This window comes from Hydra vulgaris, chromosome 10 (assembly GCF_038396675.1).
Source record: "Hydra vulgaris chromosome 10, alternate assembly HydraT2T_AEP".
Classification (NCBI taxonomy): domain Eukaryota; kingdom Metazoa; phylum Cnidaria; class Hydrozoa; order Anthoathecata; family Hydridae; genus Hydra; species Hydra vulgaris.
This window is the reverse complement of record NC_088929.1, coordinates 19526857-19548532: the sequence shown is the minus strand read 5'-3', so window position 1 is coordinate 19548532 and position 21676 is coordinate 19526857. Positions and strand designations below refer to the sequence as shown.

At 27.4% G+C, this 21676-nt stretch overlaps 1 protein-coding gene across 1 annotated transcript; it reads right to left on the bottom strand.

Moving 5' to 3' along the window:
* Positions 1-954: 954 nt before the first annotated feature.
* Positions 955-11991, bottom strand: LOC100197535 (uncharacterized). Its single transcript, XM_065807437.1, has 3 exons — positions 10781-11991; positions 8998-9187; positions 955-1623 (listed from the first exon to the last, which is right to left on the bottom strand). Exons 1-3 carry the CDS (start codon positions 10989-10991, stop codon positions 1098-1100), a joined length of 927 nt encoding a protein of 308 aa, XP_065663509.1. The 5' UTR covers positions 10992-11991; the 3' UTR covers positions 955-1097.
* Positions 11992-21676: the final 9685 nt, after the last annotated feature.

Sequence of the window (21676 nt, the reverse complement as noted above, 5' to 3'; positions counted from 1 at the left end):
TACGTCGATGTAAAGCAGCTTAGATACAACATATGTATCAGCAGCTTTTCTTATACTGAGATTCTTTTGGCTCACAGCTAAAACTGCATTTTTCATAGAGTTTTCATCCAATTTTAAACGATAGGCATATCTTATACAATTTCTTATCATTTTTTTTACATTAAATACTAAATATAATTGAAGTTGAGTTAAAAAAATAACAATTTCTTTGAATTTATTACTAATATTGCTTTTCTAAAAAAGGGAAAATTTTAGATTAAAAATAAAGTCATCAACCCGTAAACAGCATAAAATGGTAATATAGCCAATTAAATAAATAATTTGTTATCCCGATATGCCCCACAAAGTCATTTTACTGAAATAAATACTATTCAAAAAGTTCAATTCCAGATATTTATTTAAAATCAGATTCTAAAAGAGGAAAAAATACTGTTGGAAAAATATAAACTTTTTATAAATAAAGCAAATTAGCAATAGTTTAAGATAAACCTTATGTCGTTGTATCGCTTTAGAAAATACGCAAATTTTGTTTTTCGCCAACTTTCTGATGCATTTTGGTACTTCCAAAATTAAATTTTTTTTACATTAATGAAGCACACTAGTTTAAGATGTTTTATCAAAAAAAAAATATTAGAGAAAAAATAATTATCAGCTGAGATATAAAGCTTCAGGCATAACTATCCCGTAATGCCCCGCTCTACCCTATAACATTCAACACTACGAATCAATTTTTTTAAAGAGAAAAAAAAATAAAGTGTAACAAAAATGCTCAATAAAAAGTCTGGGTTCGAAGGTAATTAAGTATAAAGAAAAAAAAAAGTTTAATTATTTAATCGACAATATTGTAGATTTTATAAATGCACAACGTAACGAGCTTTTCTGTCGCGAAAATCAGTCAACGTCAAAAACAGTTTATTTCATATAGCTCAAAATGTTGCATAAAATATTAAAAAATAAATTAAAATACTAATGTATTTTAACTAACTACAACGTATGCAATTTTTATTCAAATATAATCTAAAATACTATATTGTTCTTCAAAAATTAATTTTAACATAAAAGATAAGAAAGAAGCACAAAAAACAAAGAAAAAAAAATTATTGCAAGCAGTTTAAAAGCATTTTTTTGTAAAGCTCAACATTTACTTGGTCTACAATTATGACATTTGGATTATTAATTGTTTTTCCGTCAGAACGTTTGTTAGGATACCAGTCAATTACCATTTGCCCTTTTGTATATTCTCCATACAACTCAACTACCGCATAAACACTATGATATTTTGTTATCAACTTCGGATCAACAGCCACCGCCACAGCCAATGCATCACACAGTTCCATTTCCTCAACATGTGAATGTTTCTCAAGAATAGTTTTGTAAAAACGCGACACCTTGTTGTCTTGGCCCACTAACGTTTTTGTTTCTTCCTTTGATAACGGTACTGTTTTTGTAAACTCCCATGTGACTAACATTTTTGTACAGGAGAACTCCTTTATAACAATGTGTGCAGCAACGGGATCAATATAAAAATTAAACTCAGCTGCCATAGAAATATTTCCAACACCTTTGTAATTTCCTCCCATAATGACCAATTCTTTAAGAAGTGATGGAAGACTATCGTTTAACCTAATTTATAAGAAAAAAATATTTAAATTTAAATTAAAGTAATAATTAAAAATAATTAAATCAATAAACCAATAAGAGAAGAGTTACTGTTACCAAAATATCAGGCGGATTAGCATTTTTAAAAATCCATAATTCTGAAATTCGCATTTAGACAACTAGTCTACCAAGATACCACCCTGAGAGACCAAGGTTGGTTATTTTTTAATCATAAAAACCTTTTTCTTCTTTTGCCTAAGGTTTTTCATTTTCTTTCTCAGATTAAGTAAGTTTACAACTAGTGATCAAAAAATTTATAAAACAAATTGTTTTAACAAAGCTGTGTTTTAAATATCACTTTTAATTTCTGTTACTTACTTTTTCTTTAAATTTTCATCATTTTTTATCTTGTGTGTAATGTATATTAAGATAAAACTATATTTCTTTTAAAATATATAATATATCAGACTTTGATTTAATTGATACCTCAATAATATCGTTATCTTTTCCCACCAACCCTAAGCCTATTAGGCCCCCCTCCCCCTTCCGTTCATTAATTTTTACAAGTTATCAACAAAAAAATATATCTCAAAACTAAAAAAAAATTCAGTGAAAACATGCTTTAAAAATCTTCAGCCAGTAAATCTCGATTTGTCGAAAATGAGCTTTTGGTTTATTTCTCACTGAAGTATAAAACTTATATCAGAATATTAAATCCTATTAAAATTATAAAACAGCTGTTACAAAATGCACATTTGACCGCAAGCCACGATAGAATTAAATAGTTTTAAGCACACTGCTCCCAGATAGGGAGTTTAGGTTGAAGGTGAAGGTACCTGGATTTTTTCTTCGCAGAACTATCGGGTGGATATAGCAGATTAACGCTAAACAAAAATTAAAATCTTAGCCACTCCTAAATTAAGAATTGGATGATTTTTTTATTTTTAAAAGTGATAATATTTTTACTGTCATAACCGTGTTGTCTACGGTGCTACAGATAGCTTAAATAAACCCTATGGAGCAGAAGTAATCTTACAATTTAAAATTATAACGATAATGTATAAATATAGGTCTGGCGGAACAGGCGAAGCTTTGGGGTCTTCAGCCCCTTCACTTTTAAAAATCTTGGGGGCTTTGGTATTTTAAGTCCCTTCTCCCCCACCCTTTAACTTTTAGGTCTGTTATTTCAAAATGTTTAATCTTGATAGTAGCAAATGACGCCAAATGTAAAAAAAGATGATAAATCAACAAGAAACCACTGCAAAATTAATATTATTTTTAAATAATTCCAGTTATATGTTAACAGTTGTGTTACCATTTAAAAACATTTTAACCTATAGGGATAAAATTATATTGAAGCGATTAAAATTATTTTATTGAAAATTTTATAAAAATATTTTTAGCACCCTCCCCCCCATATTATTTCTTTCCGCCACCCCTGTATAAATGTATTATTTTTGTAAAATTTTGGAATCAAATTTTGATATTAAATTTAAAATGCCTAGAAAAAATTTTTTTTAATGAATTTAAATCTAAACAATAGCTACAAATATTTTTAATAGTTTGAAAATATACTATTATAGTTGTTTCATCAAAAATTCTCATATCTTTAACATAAATTTAAAAAAAAAAGGAAAACAAAAAGATTAAAAGACGTTTATGAGGATATTTTAGTAGTTTATATATATTAGTGATGTACCGATTAATCGGCATCGGCTTAATCGGCCACTTTTTGTACAATCGGAATCGGTATCGGCATCGGCCTTTTTTTATTAACTTACCGATATGCATTACCGATGGCATTTTAATACTTTTATCCTACATTTTGATAATAATTAAATAATAAATAATCTAAACTTTATGCATCGCTTAGAATTTTTTGAAAAATTGTTTATTTTGACTTTGTTTTAAAATTAAAAAATAAGACAAAAGCAACAAAAAAACAGATTTTCACTGACTTCTTTTTGAATCTTTTGTATTATTTTTGTAGATTCTGTGAGTTTACTTGAAAAAATGATAAAATAAAGTTGAGGGAAGCAAAGGAACCTAAGTTTTTAAGACGAAACCCCTTTTTCTGTATAAAAACTTACTTAAACAACTAACACCGCGGATAAGCATTTAACCAGGATGTCCACGCTTCCTTCCTTTCCAATGTGCATTATATGGCTAGATATTATATGTCAAAAATTAACCCGATTTAAAATTCTATGGTTTTATATCTTCAAAACTTTAATAATTACTTAATTCATCGGTATCGGCATCGGTATCGGCCTTTTCCTATCCATCGGCATTGGTATCGGCATCGGCCAAAAAAGTGTTATCGGTACATCACTAATATATATACAAGTTCTTTATCTTAACCAACTTAAACTTTATACTTTCATCGAGCTGTATGTCTCAGCCATTCTTCTCAGTTTTATTACATGACAAGAATTACTTTTAGAGACACTAAACCTCTTGATAGTCTTATTAATGTTCTTGTGAACAGCTTCTAAGGTTTGTTCTGATGTCAGACTGAGAGACATCTGATGGCGGTCCAAATAATCATTCAAGTGATATTTAATGATATGGTACTTCCATCCGAGTGACATACTGATGTTAAACCTTTCTTCAATATAATTGTTCATGTAGTCCATGGAGTCTATGAAAACTCTAATTTTGTAACCAGACCGATCTAATGTCATTCCAAAACAACTCTCAGTCACTAAAAACAAAATTATAAATCTTATCAAGATCCTTAAGTATGTTAATAATATTGTATTTATTAATACTTACCTGCTTTAAATTTTCTTAGTGTGTTAATACACTCATGGTACTTCAGCTGCGCTACAGTTATCATCTCATGTAATGACATTAGAACTTTTTGACAATTAGGTCCATCTGGTCCTCCACCATTGTAGCCATGCTGAGTAACAGTGTTTTTTTCTAAGAATTTAGTTAAGGTTTTATCTGAAAATAGTACTCTGGACACCTGTGTGATAATATGCTCATATAAATGCAGCTCTGGTGGAGGTATAACATCCAATACCAGGCTATCGGGGCTCTCATCAAAAAGACATGGGTTAATGACATTATAGAAGCTCTGCATCAACTTGTGTGTTTTCCCTGCATCAACAAATCGTTGATACTGATGGGATAAACTACCAAAAGTTCTAAATTCTCCTAATTTGTCCTTTGCACCAATACAATGAGCACAGGCATATTTCCCACCATGGGCAGATAATCCTAGTATGATATTGATCAGCTTAAGATCTGATGCAAGGAAGTATTTCCATTCATGCAGTTTGAAAAGGTGGACAATTTGGGCTAAATTGTAGCTGCTTTCTTCAACATGTCCGACATTTGCCAATAAAATAACTTTGTTTACACCCGATTCCTTTTGGTTCCTGATTGAAAAAGACTTATAACAACTTTAATTGACCCTTGGCCACCGTCAATACCAAGCCTCACAATTGATTTTTGGAGAACAATATCTCTTTGTTTGCATATTTCATCAAGCATAGATTTATCTTCAACATATACTACATCTTTTTTAACCTCTGTATGGTTAGCACCTTTCTGAAATGTCAACTGCTGAACGCAATAAAACTGATTTAGTGAATGGGACTTTCTATTCACTCCAATCTCGGTTGATCTTGGATTTGAAACCACATTGGTTTCAAATCCTGATCAACTAACATCTTTCTTGTTTCAGTCAACATACTTTTAATAACACATTCAGGCAGATCGTGTTTTTTTTAATATTAAATACTGTAGCTAAAATAATCTTTTTTGGAGAGAGGAATCTCCAAAAAAGATTAGTTTAGACACAGTATTTAATATTTAAAAAAAACACACTTTTTTGGACTTTTTCCAAGGTGTACATGCAGTGATGTTCCACATGTTGATAGTTTAACTTTACTCTGTTTTTCATCCCTAATAATTGTTTTTAGAATTTTTGATGTTACCTGTTCAGATAATTTAAGATCTGTTGACATAATCATTTTTTCTAAGTTTTCAGCAGTTGATTTTCTATTGCAGGGAAGTCTATTACCTCTTTCTATATATTGAAAACAATCTCCACACATTGACGCATTAGTATGAGAACTTGAATTTGGACTACATTTTTTTTCCTGTGGTAAGATTGGGTCAATGTACTCCCTTAAGTTCATCTCAATGTTACTTCTAGTGTCCTTTGCCAGACTACAGATTGAGCATTGACATAATTCAGACACCACTTGTATTCTGCCAAGCATTGAAATAGTAACTCTTCTTCTTTTCCAGGAGATTTCTGCACTTTGTACATTTTTCCCTTTCTGTAATTAAATATTTTTATCTTGCATTTAAGAAATGAAAAATATTATTACAAAAAGTGACAAATAAAAATGACAAAAAAAGATAAATACCTCTTTCTTATATATTACAGTCTCGCACTTCGGACAAATTCCAGTAGGAAAGGAGTTCACTTTAACATCAAAACCTTTATCTATATACTTCCTTACTATATTTTTTCAAAGCAATTTGAGCTGTATTTTGTAAGGATATACATTGTTTGTTCTTGTTGCAACATCTACAACAGACTATACCTTTGCACTCCTGATGATTTCTTTTCCGATTCTTTTTTTTTTTTCAGTAATAATTTTTTCCTGCTAAAGTACATGAAATATTTTACACACACATTTTAAATTTTAAATATATATGTTTACATATATAACATATATAATTCTAAAAAATAAATGTATTCTCATTATATTTTGAAATTTATTAGGTCATCTGTAATGCCAAAGACAACAAAGTTTCGGTACATAACTACTTATTATTAAAAAAAAACAAAAAAATGTTAAACTTCAATTTAGGAGCGGATACAGTTTTAATTTTTGGCTAGGGTCATTTGAGTATGTCTTTCTAATATTTCTGCCAGAAAAAATCCCAGGTATCTTCACTTTTAACCTAAACCCTCTATCTGGGAGCAGTGAGTGTGTTTTGTAAAAATTATTAGTTTGGATTTATAAACTGAGGTTTTTTATAAAAAATACTTATATTGTAACAATGTGTAAGATTAGAAGTTTTCACGAACTGACCAAGATAAATATAGTTTAGAAAAAAAAAAAAATGCTTAAGGCATTGTGTTTTTTGGTCTTTTATGGTCAATATCTTTTGTTATAATGGAATATTTTATTCACTTTTAGTATTTTGATATTTTATTATGCATGAAAGAAAAAATTGCTACCTCCCCCTCCTTTATTAGATCTGGACTAAAATTCCCACCCCCTTTGTATTAAGGACTTGAGAGTACCTCGACAGAACCTGATTTTTATGTTGCTTTTTTTCTTAGGTGCTGTTTATGTTGGGCAGGCCCAGTTATTAGGTTGAAAAAAAAAAAAAATAAAACATAAAAAAATGTTTATATTGGAATTTTAGTTTAAATTTGAATAATTCATTTTTATTTAATTGGTAGTTTTAAAAACAATCGGGAATATCTATGATCGGATAAAAGAAATGGTGTGAATTATTTTATCCAATCAGCTACATTTATGAGCAACGCTGGCTCACTTGTTTATGTTTATATGGAAAAAAAATCGTCTCACCCGAGTGAGATCCCACTGAAATTAGGCGAGATCTCAGTTATCCGGACTAGTCTGTTTGTCATACAAACAAATTTAATTTTTATAACTAAATAATAAACATGGCAAAATCTCATTAAAGTAAGCCAGCCCGGCAAACCGGGCTTGCCTGCCTTATATAAACAGCCCTTTTTACATTTTATGATATTTTGAATAATATACAACATTCACACTGACGCGTTTTTTATTTTTCAACTATTAAAACAATGTTGTTTTATTTGTTGTTTTATTGTTGTTTTATTGTTGTTTTATTGTTGTTTTATTGTTATCTTATTTGCTTTTTTATTTGTTTTATACAGCTTTTTGTAAAACGATTTAACTTGAACTTAAAACAAAACGTGTTTTATTGCGAAAATGAAAAGCCATTGCTTTTCTTTTATTTAAATTTAGATGGTGTTAAACGTTTTTTAACTTTAAAACCGCAAATTGCTCTTTTTTGCTATTTTTATTTTATTTTTTTAGTTTCTGACTATGCATAAGACAACTTTGTGTAATTCATGTGTAACTAACTACCATTACAAATCTTGGTTGCTTTGATGAACTTTTGGAGCTGAGGAAACAAAAATACTTGAGTGAAAGTGATCTGTAAGGTTCACAAGATTTTAAGTAAATTCATGTTAATAGTATTATACTATTTTGTATAACTGAAGATGATCTGTAGATGATGAACTGTGAATTATCTGTAGATGGTGAACTATAGATGATGAACCGTAAATGATCTGTAGATGATGAACTGTAGATGATGATCTGTAAGTGATGAACTGTAGATGATGAACTGCAGATGATCTGTAAATGATGAACTGCAGCTTAGATATTGGACCAGAATAAAATTAGTATAAAAATCATTTATTAAAAAATACAATTACGCATTTAACTAACTTTACTGCATTTAATATAAAAAGTGAAATGGAAAAAATATAAATGAAAATTTTAAACAACAATGAAGACTTATTTCCTTTTTTATTTCGTAAAAATGAAGAAATTCTTGTAAAAATCTAAAATTATTATAAAAAATATTCATTTATCACAACATGAATTAATTAAAATTTATCATAAAAATAATAATTAAAAAAGTAAGTTCTTGTAAAAATCAAATATATATTAGCAAATTGATAAATAAGAAAATAACTTTAAACAAATTAAGATTTGAAATTTTTTATGACAAAAATATATTTACATACCAATCATTTTAAAAATCTTGTTTTGTTTCATAACAATTTTATTTAAAGTTTTTTACTGATTCAACTTCATATCACAACATTTTAAGTCGTAAGTGCTTTATTTAAAAAATTTATAATTGATGTGTCAAAATGTTATACATAGCATTCCTCATTATAATCTTGCTTACTGTGAAACTATGACTACAACCTTGATGGTCGTACTCAAGGTAGTAGTCATAGTTTCATCTTGATGACTAGGACCTTGTTGATTACTACCTTGATGACTAGGATCGTGATGACTAGGATCTTGATGACTACTACCATGATGACTACTACCTTGATGACTACTACCTTGATGACTACTACCTGATGACTACTACCTTAATGACTACTGCCTGATGATAACTACCTTGATGACTAATACCTTAATGATTATAATCTTGATGACTATTACCTTGTTGATTACCCACTTAAATAGTAGTGACTTCAATTTTTTTGAAACGCTGACTACTTAATGGAATATTTAAACCTTAAAAATAGCAACAACATTATAGAATATCTAAACTAATTGAGATATTTAAATCTAACCTAAAATGCATCAATAAAATAAAAAGATTAAAAGACAGAATAGTTACCTGTAAGCCAGAGCAACATTTGTTAATGGTCCTAATGCTATTAATACAAGCTCATTTTTATATAGATTAGCTAATCTGTTAATGGCATCAACTGCATGCTCAGCTTTCAGCGGAGAGTAGTCTGGTTCATAATTAAGATAATCTCCAAGACCATCATCTCCGTGAAAGTGTGTGGCATAATGCGGAGAGTCTATAAAGAATAATATTTATATAATTCAACTTAATAAACAATTTTTAAATTACATGACTAAATATACTAAAATTTTATATTAAACAAAATAAACAATAAATAAAAAGTAGAATTATGATAATTTAAAAAAATTAAACTCAAATATGAAACTCAAATATACCATTAAAAATTTAGCTCAAAAACTCAACTCAAATATACTTTATATATGTTGAAAATACATATGTTTTTTTTCATTCATGTTGAAAAGAATTACAAAACCTGGCTTTTGCCTAAAATATTTTTGATCTATGTATTTGTATATGTATATGTAATTATTTATTAAATAATTACAAATACATATATCAAAAAATGTTCATCATGGTTTCACTTTAATTTTTGGTGAAACAAATCACTCACTTACTTTATTGCAACCACCAAATAATAATTTTTATGTAGTCTGCATAAAAAAAAAATCCTATTTTCATTTTAATAAATTAGGAAGCTTAACTTGCCTAATGATGGAGTCTTAACTTGCCTAATGGTAGAGCCTTAACTAGAGTTGCCAGACATCTAGCTTTTACAGAGAAGAATACAGCACCAAAACCTGTGAAAATAAATTTACTGCGTTCTCCTTTGTAAAAGCCAAACATCTGGAAAACCTAGTCTTTACTTGCTTAATGGTAGAGTTAGCCCAGTATTATTCACGATACTTCTGGTGACCATTAAAACCTAAAACATCTTGTGTAGAAATATTGGAAAAATTTTTGTAAAAATATAGTGTAAAAATATTAGAAGTATCAGATTTTATTGAAATTGATATAGGTAGTTGGAAAATTCCATGTGAAAACAGCTTTGTAATACAACAACCATAATTCTCAAAGTTTGTTGTTTTGTTGATTCACCACTTAAAGGTTTTTGCAAATTAAGAACCATCCCAAAATTTGATATCAAAAACATCATCTCTTTAAAACTGTTTAAGCAAATTTAAATTTATGTTTTAAATTTATGAAAATGTTATTTGATTTCATATTTATATATTTAAAAAAAAAAATCATTACAAAATGCCAATAGCATAGAAAATAAATTTATGGAGGCTTAACACAGGGGTAAAAAAATGTGTATATATATTTATACATATATATATATATATATATATATATATATATATATATATATATATATATATATATATATATATATATATATATATATATATATATATATATATATATATATATATATATAGTGTTTCTATTCAGAAATTTATTTCTTTTGAGGAAAAACAAATAGTAAAAAAAAAAAAGTTAATTCAATACTTAATAAAAAATTGATTTAAGTAATTTCTTTTGTAAAATATTCCTAAAATAAGGAAAAACAAATAGTAAAAAAAAAAAGTTAATTCAATACTTAATAAAAAATTGATTTAAGTAATTTCTTTTGTAAAATATTCCTAAAATAATTGGCTTTTGAAAGTAACTTCAAAAATAGTAGTTAAAACCTCTGTATAATAAAAAACTAAAACTGACATGTAATGTGAAATTAAAATAAAATAATAAATATAATAATAAATATAAAAACTTATTTACTAAAATATTTTGACTTATTTAATCTTACCCAGAATGGGAGAATGAGCTCCCTGAAAAACAGGAATATCTTTGCGATCAAATTCTTGTAAAATTTTTAGAACATTTTTTGTTGACTGAACTACATCTACATTTCCACGAACCGTTGTAATACCAACAATATCTAGATCAGTACGTTTTAATACTAAGCCAAGTGCAACAGCATCATCTATACCAGGATCAGTGTCAATTAAAATTTTCATTGTTTTTATCAATATTTTAGAAATCTGAAAGGATAAAATAAAAAAATAGTTTAATTTATTATTGCAATTTATAAGTTTAGTGAAATAGTTAATGAATAAAATAAAACTGTATTAAACATACAATTATATAAATAACAATTCACATGATTTAAAATTTAAAATTTTTTTAGCATTATTTTAATATTATAGCCTAAAATTAAAACATCTCAATTAACTTGATTGCTCCTAACTTGTTAGTTGTCTTCTTGGTCAATGAATTCAGTCTGACACTTCCAATTCCAGTGGTAGTGATGCAGTTACCAAGGTAGAGCAAGGTACCAAGTTTAAACCTCATTTTGTTCTTGGAAATGAGCTCAACTTGTTTTTTCATCCAGTAGCATTGTTTGTCAATATTTGTGTTTTGAAATGTTTTTTTTGTAGAGAGTGCATGAAACATCATTTATATCATACTAAAATAGCCATCAATAAAAACTCAAAGGAGCAAAATTTATTAGTATTCTGCAGACCTAAGCAGTTACAAATAACAAACTTTTAAATAAAAATAGCATTGTAGTAACATGTAAAACTGTCCACATGCGCAAATGCATTAAAATTATTGCTTAGTGATGATTAAAACACTGCTTTATCTAATAACATCAAAGATGTATTATATTAAGATGTAATCATTTAAGATGACAAAGTGTGTCAACTTAAATATAAAATAAATATAACATAAACATAAGTTATATTTTGAACACCCTAGGTGCACTTCTTACTCTTAAAATACATATTTATGATGATGAAAATAAATGACATCATTTCAAATAAAAAGCCAGTCAAATTTTGTTAAATGTTTATATATAGTATTGTTATATAGTATTGTTATATAGTTTGATATATAGTAAGTTAATATCCTATGATCAGGCAACATAATAAAGACTTCTTCATACCAATTTTCAAAACTCGAAAGCTATGATTAAACTTTGTTTATAAGATTACTTAATTCATGAAATATTTTCACAATTCCCACTTTCGATGACTCTAATAAAAGCAACTGTACAAAAAAACCCTTGAAAGCGGATTTGCTAATTTGGAAAATCATATCTTAAATAAGCAAAAATTTTTACTGTGTAACATTTTCTAGATAAAGGAATAGCAAAATCTATCATCTAATGAGTTCACTATTGTGTAGAAAATAATTTAGGATTATCAAGATATTGATAATCTCAAATATTGTTTAAGTTCTTTTTGTCCTTTATCCTCAGGTAGCCAGTTAGCTTAGATCAAATCTTTGGGTCAAAATCTGTATCGCTATTTTAGGAATATAGATTTTGTATTGGATGATGAGCCATACTTCAACTTTGCTAACTTAATTTGGCAAGAAATGGATTCTATTCTAGAAGTGCTTGATGTACAATAAGCACCCTTGGAATAGAAACATTTAATAGAAGAAAAAAATTGAAAAATTTTAATTTTACAGTTTTATAATTATAAATGGCTTATTTAATTGGATGCAATTTAAGGAAATTTTTTTTCGTTGATTTATGATCAATCAATCAAGTTTATCTACAGGCTCAAGGCCCAAAAAAATAATAAGGATAAAGTAAGTAAGCTAAAGAAAATAATAATAATTACAATGTACTAAATAGTAGCAAGAAAAAAATAAATAAACGATAAGCATAATTCTAATCTCCACTTATTTATCAAAAATTGATTGCAAGAACCTGTACACATTTATAAAAAGTTTGGTTCAGTTTACAACTAATGAGGCTCTTACTGTTTTGCAACAACAATAAAGAAGAATATTGTTGCTTACAAATAACAACATTAAGTAGATGGCCACCATGCCTTACAAATAGTTCGCTAGCACTGTTCCAAGGCGGTATGTTTAGAATCAGTCAAAGGGATTACTAGATTACTGCAACATGTAGTCGATGGAATGAGTCTTTCCGCAAAAGATACCAAAGCTGACAACCATAAATAGGACTGCAAAAGGCATTCAACAACATGATCTTCTTCTGAACCTGTGTTGAGCAGAACCTCTTACGAATGATATATATATATATATATATATATATATATATATATATATATATATATATCAATATATATATATATATATATCAATATATATATATATATATATATCAATATATATATATATCAAATATATACACACATATATTTATATATATATATATATATATATATATATATATATATATATATATATATCAATATATATATATCAATATATATATATATATATATATATATATATATATATATATATCAATATATATATATATATATATATATATATATATATATATCAATATATATATATATATATATATATATATATATATATATATATATATATATATATATATATATATATATATATATTATGGTTATAAAACTCCAAAATTAATATGACTACCATATAGAACCATATAAAAATACTATATAAAAATGCCGCAGTACCATATAAAAATGTTGCAGTAACCAGGATTTGTTTTGATTTTATTAAAATATAATTTTTGCTGTAAAACACATTATAACTAAATATGATATTATGAAAAATGGTACTTTTGGTAAATTTATTTTACAAATCTTATCCACGATACAAGCTGTTTTGAAACATGCAATTCTTTAATGAATTTTTTTATATATATATAAAAAACCAAGCTAATGCTTAAATACATAAAACTAATATGTCTAAAGATTGAAGTATCCCATTAGTGTCATTATAAAGTAAAATGACCGTAAGATATTGTAAAATAGAACTCCTGATTTACTTGTTGCAATAATGCAACACAGTCTATTAAGGTACATAAACTGCTAATTTTTTTTAATGTTTTTTTTTTTTACTATACAAGAAGCTGTTAACTATGTGCTCAAAGTTCTAATTTTGAGTTATTAAACCTTCTTGAGTCAGACGAATCAAGGAATGAAGCAGAAATCAAAATGCATAATGTTGCTCCAAGTAAATTTCAACTATAATCGAGTTAGGACTGATTAGAAAGAAAATGCTTCTCCAACAAGATAGAACTTTAGTATTTGAAGAGTCACGGTATTTTTCAAGTTGCATAATGGATTTCATGTTTTAAAAACAAACTCACATCTTTATTTTTCTATGTGGAAAAAAAGTGTGAATAAAAGTTTTAAATGTTTGAATAAAGTCATAAAATTTGAATAAAACTTTAAAAAAAAAGAAAAAAAAAAAGGAACTACCAATATTTGATGCAGTTTTCAAAGGAGACACCATTTGAGTACTTGGTAGGAGAAACTAATCTTTAAAGTGTTTAGTTGACAGATACTGCAATAGCCACAAATTTAATAGAGATTGAGCAATTCTAAGTTATCAAACACTGATATCATTAATTCGTGTCCTTGGCTATAATTAGTTTTGTTCAACAAAATTCCAATGTGGTGCTGTTGCTGATGTTCTGAGCTTAAAGCGTTATGAATATCTGAAAAGATACTTGCACGCAGTGGACAGCAACTGATTACAAAAAATAAAAACTGTGGCAAATTGTTCAAGGTCAAAACCTGTTTTGGATGCTGTATGTAATAACTGCATCAAAATTGAACAAGAGCAAGACTGATCTGCAAAATAATGAGCAAATTATGCCATTACGAAGTCAAAAGGTTTGACAGCAAAAAAAAGGTGTGTTGATGTAGCAACTCCTATTGTTATTGAACATTGCGCCAATATATGGTTTAGATCTCTCCATCATGCTGATATTATAAAGATTACAAGAATCATTACAAAGAACATAAAATTGGTACTAAAACATGATTTTTCACTGTATCACCTATCAAAAATAAATGCTTGGTTGTTATACGGTATAACAAAATTAGTATCGCTCATAATTGTTACTATTCTATAATTATTGCAAATATGCAAATTTACTAAAAAAAGCTATTGAAATTAATATTTTTTTAGAAAGCAAAAGCTAAAAAACAGGTCATGTTACACGTTCTGCACTATCCGCGATTGTCCTCAATTTCATGCCAGGGACAGAATCTATCATATCTGATATCACTAATTGGTTTGGGGTTAAATTTTTTTTTTTTTACGAGTCTGTTGACAATCTTTTCCGGGATGCATATTTTGAAACCCTATACAGACTCAGAATAGGCTGAGATATGCGCAATCTGATTCGCTGATTTTGAAAGAGAGGCTTTTGCGCGTATGTTTAAATCAAAACAAATGTCAAAAAACGTATTGAATAATAATTGAATTTGAGTAATTTCATAAAAAACCAAATAATAATAGCAAAAAAATTATGATTTTTCTATCCAATTTTGTGCAATATAATACAAATACTTATACAAACCCTCACAACTCAAAACATCCGTGATTTTCAGAATTTTTTCTTAAAGAAAAAGATTTAAAAAAATTAGTTTGTTTTTCTAATTGTTTTTATAATTCTAAGATATAAAAGACAACCATTGTAACAAACTATAAACCAGATGGTGAAACTTGACTATGCTGTGATTCTCATACGATAGATTTTTTAAAACAGTTTTAAAATTTACCTCCTAATATCAATAGACTATTATTAGAAAAAATCTATAACCTGATGTCCACAAGTGTGTTTTGATATAGTAAACTGATTACCAAAAGCAATAACTCTCAACTTACTACACCTTTATGAAAAACTAAGTGTAAAAAGGTAGAAACATGAAAGATTGCAAACATGAAAGATTGCGAACATGCAAGTTAATGTTGTTGTTTATTTTAATTTTAAAATTCAATACATGTTTGTTGATATATAGCTTTTAAACTGAACAAAATACTCGTTATTGTATTCTATAATTAATATAAAATGTGTATCCTTTAATAGCAACTGATGGTAAATAATATTAAATAAGCAAACTTTGATAAATTTTATATATTTATAATGCTTATAATTTATTTTACATTATATACTCCAGAAGAAAAAGAAAATATGTCTGCTCTGAAAAAATTAGAAAAAAAATCTTAAATAAAATGTACTCCATATTTACAAATTTTATTTATAGTTTTATTATGTAATTTTTGGTATAACCAATAAAAAAAAGTGTTCTTTTTTTAAATTTCTGTGAATATCTCTTGTTTATTAATATAAAAACAGAGATGCGTTGTTTTATTTTGATGTAATATTAATAATTTTTTTGAAAACTTGCTTCTTTAAATGTAAAAGCTAATTTAGATTTTATTACAAAAATTGCCATAATTCACCTTTATTTGGTTAAATTTTTTGACTTTTAATACTCAGTAAAGTTTTGTTCAGTGAAAAAACAAATATCCCTTTTTTTGTTAAATTTTCCAATAGATTATTATCCAATTTATTATTCAAATTATTTCCATGAGATTAATATCCAATTTTCATCCTATATAATATATAAAAAGAAAAATATTGATGTACGCCTTATCAGCCTTCTCAAAATTTAGGTTGAACAGTAATTTCTTCAGGGTTCGTAGATTTATATGGAACATGTAAGCTAGTTTGGCAAAACATCTGTAAAAATTTTCTTTTTCCAAAATTTTAAATGTTAAACTGTTTATAATTAACAAGTTGGTATAAAGATGCAGTAACGAGCTTAGAACAACCTCTACTTCAGCTTAAAATTTATACTTTGCATATTTTAAGTACTTTACCAGTAGTCTGGTGCAATTGCACATAAACTTTGTATAGAGCATGCTTTATAGAACACGGACATTATATTTGATAAGAAACACATTTAGAAATCTTGCAAAATTGCACACATGCAAATTCAAGTGAAATATTTCAAGAGTTTATACACACAAAACACATTTTATAATAGCAAAAATATTCATAGCATGACAACTTATTTTGTTCTTGTTTCAATAATTTTCTTTTCTTTTTTTTTATTACTCTTTTTTCATTAAAACGATTGATTTTGACCACTTAGTTTAGTTTTTTAAATCTTTTTTTTTTCAATTACTGCAATACAAAAAATGCCACAATCATTTGACATAATCCACTTTTATTTGGTTAACTTATTTGACTTTAATACTTTTTCTTGCTGTTAATGTCAGTGTTTATATGTAACTGTACAAAAATTACTGTTCTGTAGACAAACATAAATACCACTCTTGTTAAATTTTCAAATATTTTATAACTTAATGCCTGCCAAAATTTGTATAAATTTAAAAAAAGTTTTATATGGTTTAACACGATGTTTTATTAAAGTTACGTAATAATAAAAAAATATATCAGCCTCCTCCAAACTATGGTTGAAACAAAGCATGAAAACAAAATCTCCTCAGAGCTCATATATTGACATGGAACATGTAAGCTAGTTTTGCAATTAGTAAAAATTTTCTTTTTTAAAAAACTCTAATCTTCAACTCTATATAATAAACATGTAAATCAGTTTATAAATAAAGTTCTTTATCAGTAGTCACGTAAAACTGCATATAAACTTTGTATGCAAAAGTGCTTCACTATTAGTCTCGTACAACATACTTATATAAACTATGTATTCGAGAATGCTTTAAGGCCAAGAGCAAATATTAAGAGAAACACATTTGTAGATTTTTTCAAATTTACTTCAACACATTTTTTTTATTTTCATTTCTTATAATTAACAATAGATAAAATCTTCATCACCAAAATAAACTTTATTGAAATTTTTGCGAGTGAAAATTCTCTTGTACAAATAGATTTTGATACATTTTAAATACTCTGAAGAGTATTAAAATAAAATGAATTTCCTGCGTTGATAGTATAAATAAAGTTCTTTATCAGTAGTCACGTAAAACTGCATATAAACTACAAATAGATTTTGATACATTTTAAATACTCTGAAGTAACACATGACTTGTATTGATAAACTTAGTATATCATTACTTTGAAACTTATTTCAAAAATCTGTTTGTTTTGATTTTAATTATATTTTTCAACAAAATTGCACTTGCCTCTCTTTCAAAATCAGCGAATCAGATTGCTCATTTTTCTGCCTATTCTGAGCCTGTATAGGGTTTCAAAATATGCTTCCGGGTTAATTGTTTCTTTTCAGACACCTAATGTTTGGTATAACTTTTCCCGTATAAGTTATACCGATATAAGAAATGCCGGTTATACCGGTACGATGGATTTTTTTTTTTAAGGTGCCCCAAGCAGTCCTAACGGTCTTGTCACAGAACACCGCGGAAGTGCATTTAACGAGGAAGTTCACGCCTCCTTCCTCACCGCGACGCGAAAATATGTCCAGAGGTCTCTTAGAACCTGGATCTTATAAAGCAAACGCTCTAACACTCATTTTACCTAAAAACATATTTGTTTAAAATCTTATTCTAATTTGGACAAGCGATTGTGATTTTAAGAAGATTTTTTTATTAAAAAAAAAAGATTCTTCGGTCTGGGTTTATTCCCTATAAACATTTATATTTTATGATACTGCAAAGTTTATCATTTTAATGTTTATCATCTTTTCATAACTCACAGACCTGATCAACGTAAATATGTCGTAGTCAACAAAATATCATACAGACGCTATAATATTTTAAAATTATCTTAAATACACCGAGTTGCTAAAGTGTAGATATTGTTTAAAATTGAGAGTATGACACCTGCGTATAAACTTTTTCTTATGAAGAATTAAATTTTAAGACGAAAGGACGACATGTGGAATGCCACTCGACCATGGTCGAGTTTTTGTACCAGGCTTTGGTACCAAAGCCTGATAAGATATCAGACAAAAACCCTAATAAAATGCAATAAAACCAATTTTACAACAAAAAAAGTTGCATATTTACGCCCACAGAGTAGTCTAAATTGATTCAAAATTATATTCTCTATTAGAAAAACATCTCTTATGAATACTGAACTAATTTGTAAGGAAAATGCTGCTGAGATATTAGACGAAAACCCTAACAAATAGCAACAATATTGTTATTAAAATATGAATTTTTTTATTTTGTATATATAAAACAACTAAGGAAAAAATATTTCTTTAGATTATTTAGGAAAACTATTTTCTAAGCTTTGCCATCTTACACTATTTATTTATTGTTTTAGGTGTTCCAAAAGGCCGAGAAGTTTACGCCTACATCCTTACCTAAGGCCATATATGCCCAGAGCTCGCTTTGAACCCTGGACCTCTTGCTTAAAAATTTTAAATCATTTTAACGCACTCCGTGGGCGTAAAAATGCAACATGTTATAAAAACAATTTTATTGCATTTTATTCGGGTTTTTTTCTTATCACTTAGCAGGCATCGGTTGCGCGGCAGAAAAAGTTTATCCGAGAGTGTCTCATTTTTAAAAAATATCTGCATTTTGGGGACTACCATGAGCCGGGTAGAAGATTGAATATTGAATTTATTTTAAAAATTGAAGTCCTCAATTTTTAATTTATTTCCAAAAAATCTTATAAACTGTTTACTCAAACATATATGCAGCACTCATACAACATAATATAAATTTATTACATGATACAGTTTTACGTTGTTTGTAAAAAATCATTTATGTATATATTTTCAAATATTTACTGTAAATATATATTGTCCAAATTTCTATTTTTAATTTCTAAAAAACTATTTTAATTGATTGATTTCTATTTCTATTTCTAACTTTTAAAAAACTACTTTAATTGATAGAAGAGTGTAACTTTAAGTTTTATCTTAATATTCCTTTCATATAACTACCTTCTAAAGATGCATAAATAAAGAGACAGTTTCAAGGGTGTAACAAGGACAACACGAACAAGGCCGCTACGCGGAGAAACAAGTTGAGCGTGGTACTACCATGGGCTTGTTGGGGATTGAACTTGGGACTTAACAATATTACATGCAATAAGAGCAACTATATAAGAACTATACAAAAAGCTTATTTCGATTTTATAACATTACAAAAATGCAAACATGAATTTGGTATTTTTGGAATTTTCATTTATGAAAAGAAAAATTTGTTCAATTAAAATTTAAATTAAAGTATGTCTACTTTTCTTAAATAATTTAAAATCCAATATAATAGTAATTATTATTATTGGCTGGCGTAGGTTTTCAATTTATTTAAAATGATTTATATCAGATACTCTCACATGCTTAATTCTAAGGGTGGTCGGAATAAAGAAGGAGGAGGAGGGGGGGGGAAGGGGGAAATTCTTTTCTTTCTATTAAGCTGCCTTAGGAAGTCCATACGGTCTTATCACAGAGCACCGCGGATGAGCATTTAATTGGAAGTTCACGCCTTTTTCCTAACCGATGTAGCAAAACTTGCCCAGAGGTGGGGTTTGAACCACGGCTGCTCAATTTTTATTAAACTCCAGAATATAATTTAACTCTAGATTTAATAAAAGGGTGGGTGAGAAATTTAATATCTAGCTTCAATTTATCGTTGGCCTATTTTACAATACGCGTATAAAATAATTTAGTTCTAGGGTGGTTTGTGACCATATGCGCATTTTTTAACTTTTTTCTAATTTTTTAATAATAATTTTTATAGGATTTAATATGCTTATATATGTTATATACTATGGTGAGGAATAAACTAAAAGCTCATTTTCAAAAATTCGGTTTTTTTTTAGTTCAACAATTTTTAAAGCTTGATTACACTAAAAGTTTTTATTATTATCACTGGTTTATATTTTCTAATTTTTAAGGCTGGTTTACATACTTTGGTTTAAGGCCGGTTTAGATACTTTGAGAATTTTTTGCAAGTAAAAGCAAATAGCAAGTAAAAATTAATAAAATTGATTAATAAAATTGATTAATTAATAAAAATTAATTAATAAAAATTAATAAACTAAGTCTTAATAATCTTAGGGTGGGAAAATTTTCCAAAAATAAATAAAAGTTCCCTTCTGTCTCTTGAACTCGCAAGAGTAATAGTCATGTGTTTTTTTATCAAACATTACTTTAGGGATAATTTAACATGGCACGATTATATTCAGTTATGTAAATTAATAATAATATTGCTGTGCAAGTTAAGTATCTAGAATCGTAAACAAGAAAAAAACCGAAGTTTTTTTTTTCATTCAAAAATATAGTAATATATATTTTTTATGATAAAAAAACCCATGCGATTTCTAAATAAATTCTTTGATCTACACACCTATGACCCTATGTTAACATTTTTAAAGAATTACCTGGACATTGTTTCTATTTTCCAACCAATTGAGCTTACATTCACTCAAAATTTAACACATCGAGCTTTAAAAAATATTGGAAAAAATATCTTGTTTGGGAAACTATTTGTGGCTGTGGTTGACGAAGTACACATTTTTTCACTACAGGCTCTGTAAATACAAAAATTTACATAGGGGTGCCAGCAAAAGAGACTTTCACCTTTTTTAAGATCTTATAAACAAAAAACTTTATTTTGGCCAGATATAGCAATTTGCCATTATTCAAAAGATACAACTTTATGGTACCAACAGAATAGAGTAAATATTGTGGCCCAAAGGCATGAATCCACCAAATTGCCCAGAATCCCTATCGAAAACAGAAAAGTGAAAACGAGCTACTAGTAAAATCATCGATAAAATTTCGCAAGCGTTGTTGGTGAAAGTCAAACAAAAAATTCGCTAGTTTCAGCGTTAACCAATCCATTAATCTTTTTAATTTTTTTTTCAAAATCATTCATTGAATAAATTATTAAAAAAATTAAAAAAACAAATAAAAAAAAAATATGAATAAAAATACTTTCATATACACTTTTCCATTCGCAAAATATTTCTGGAACA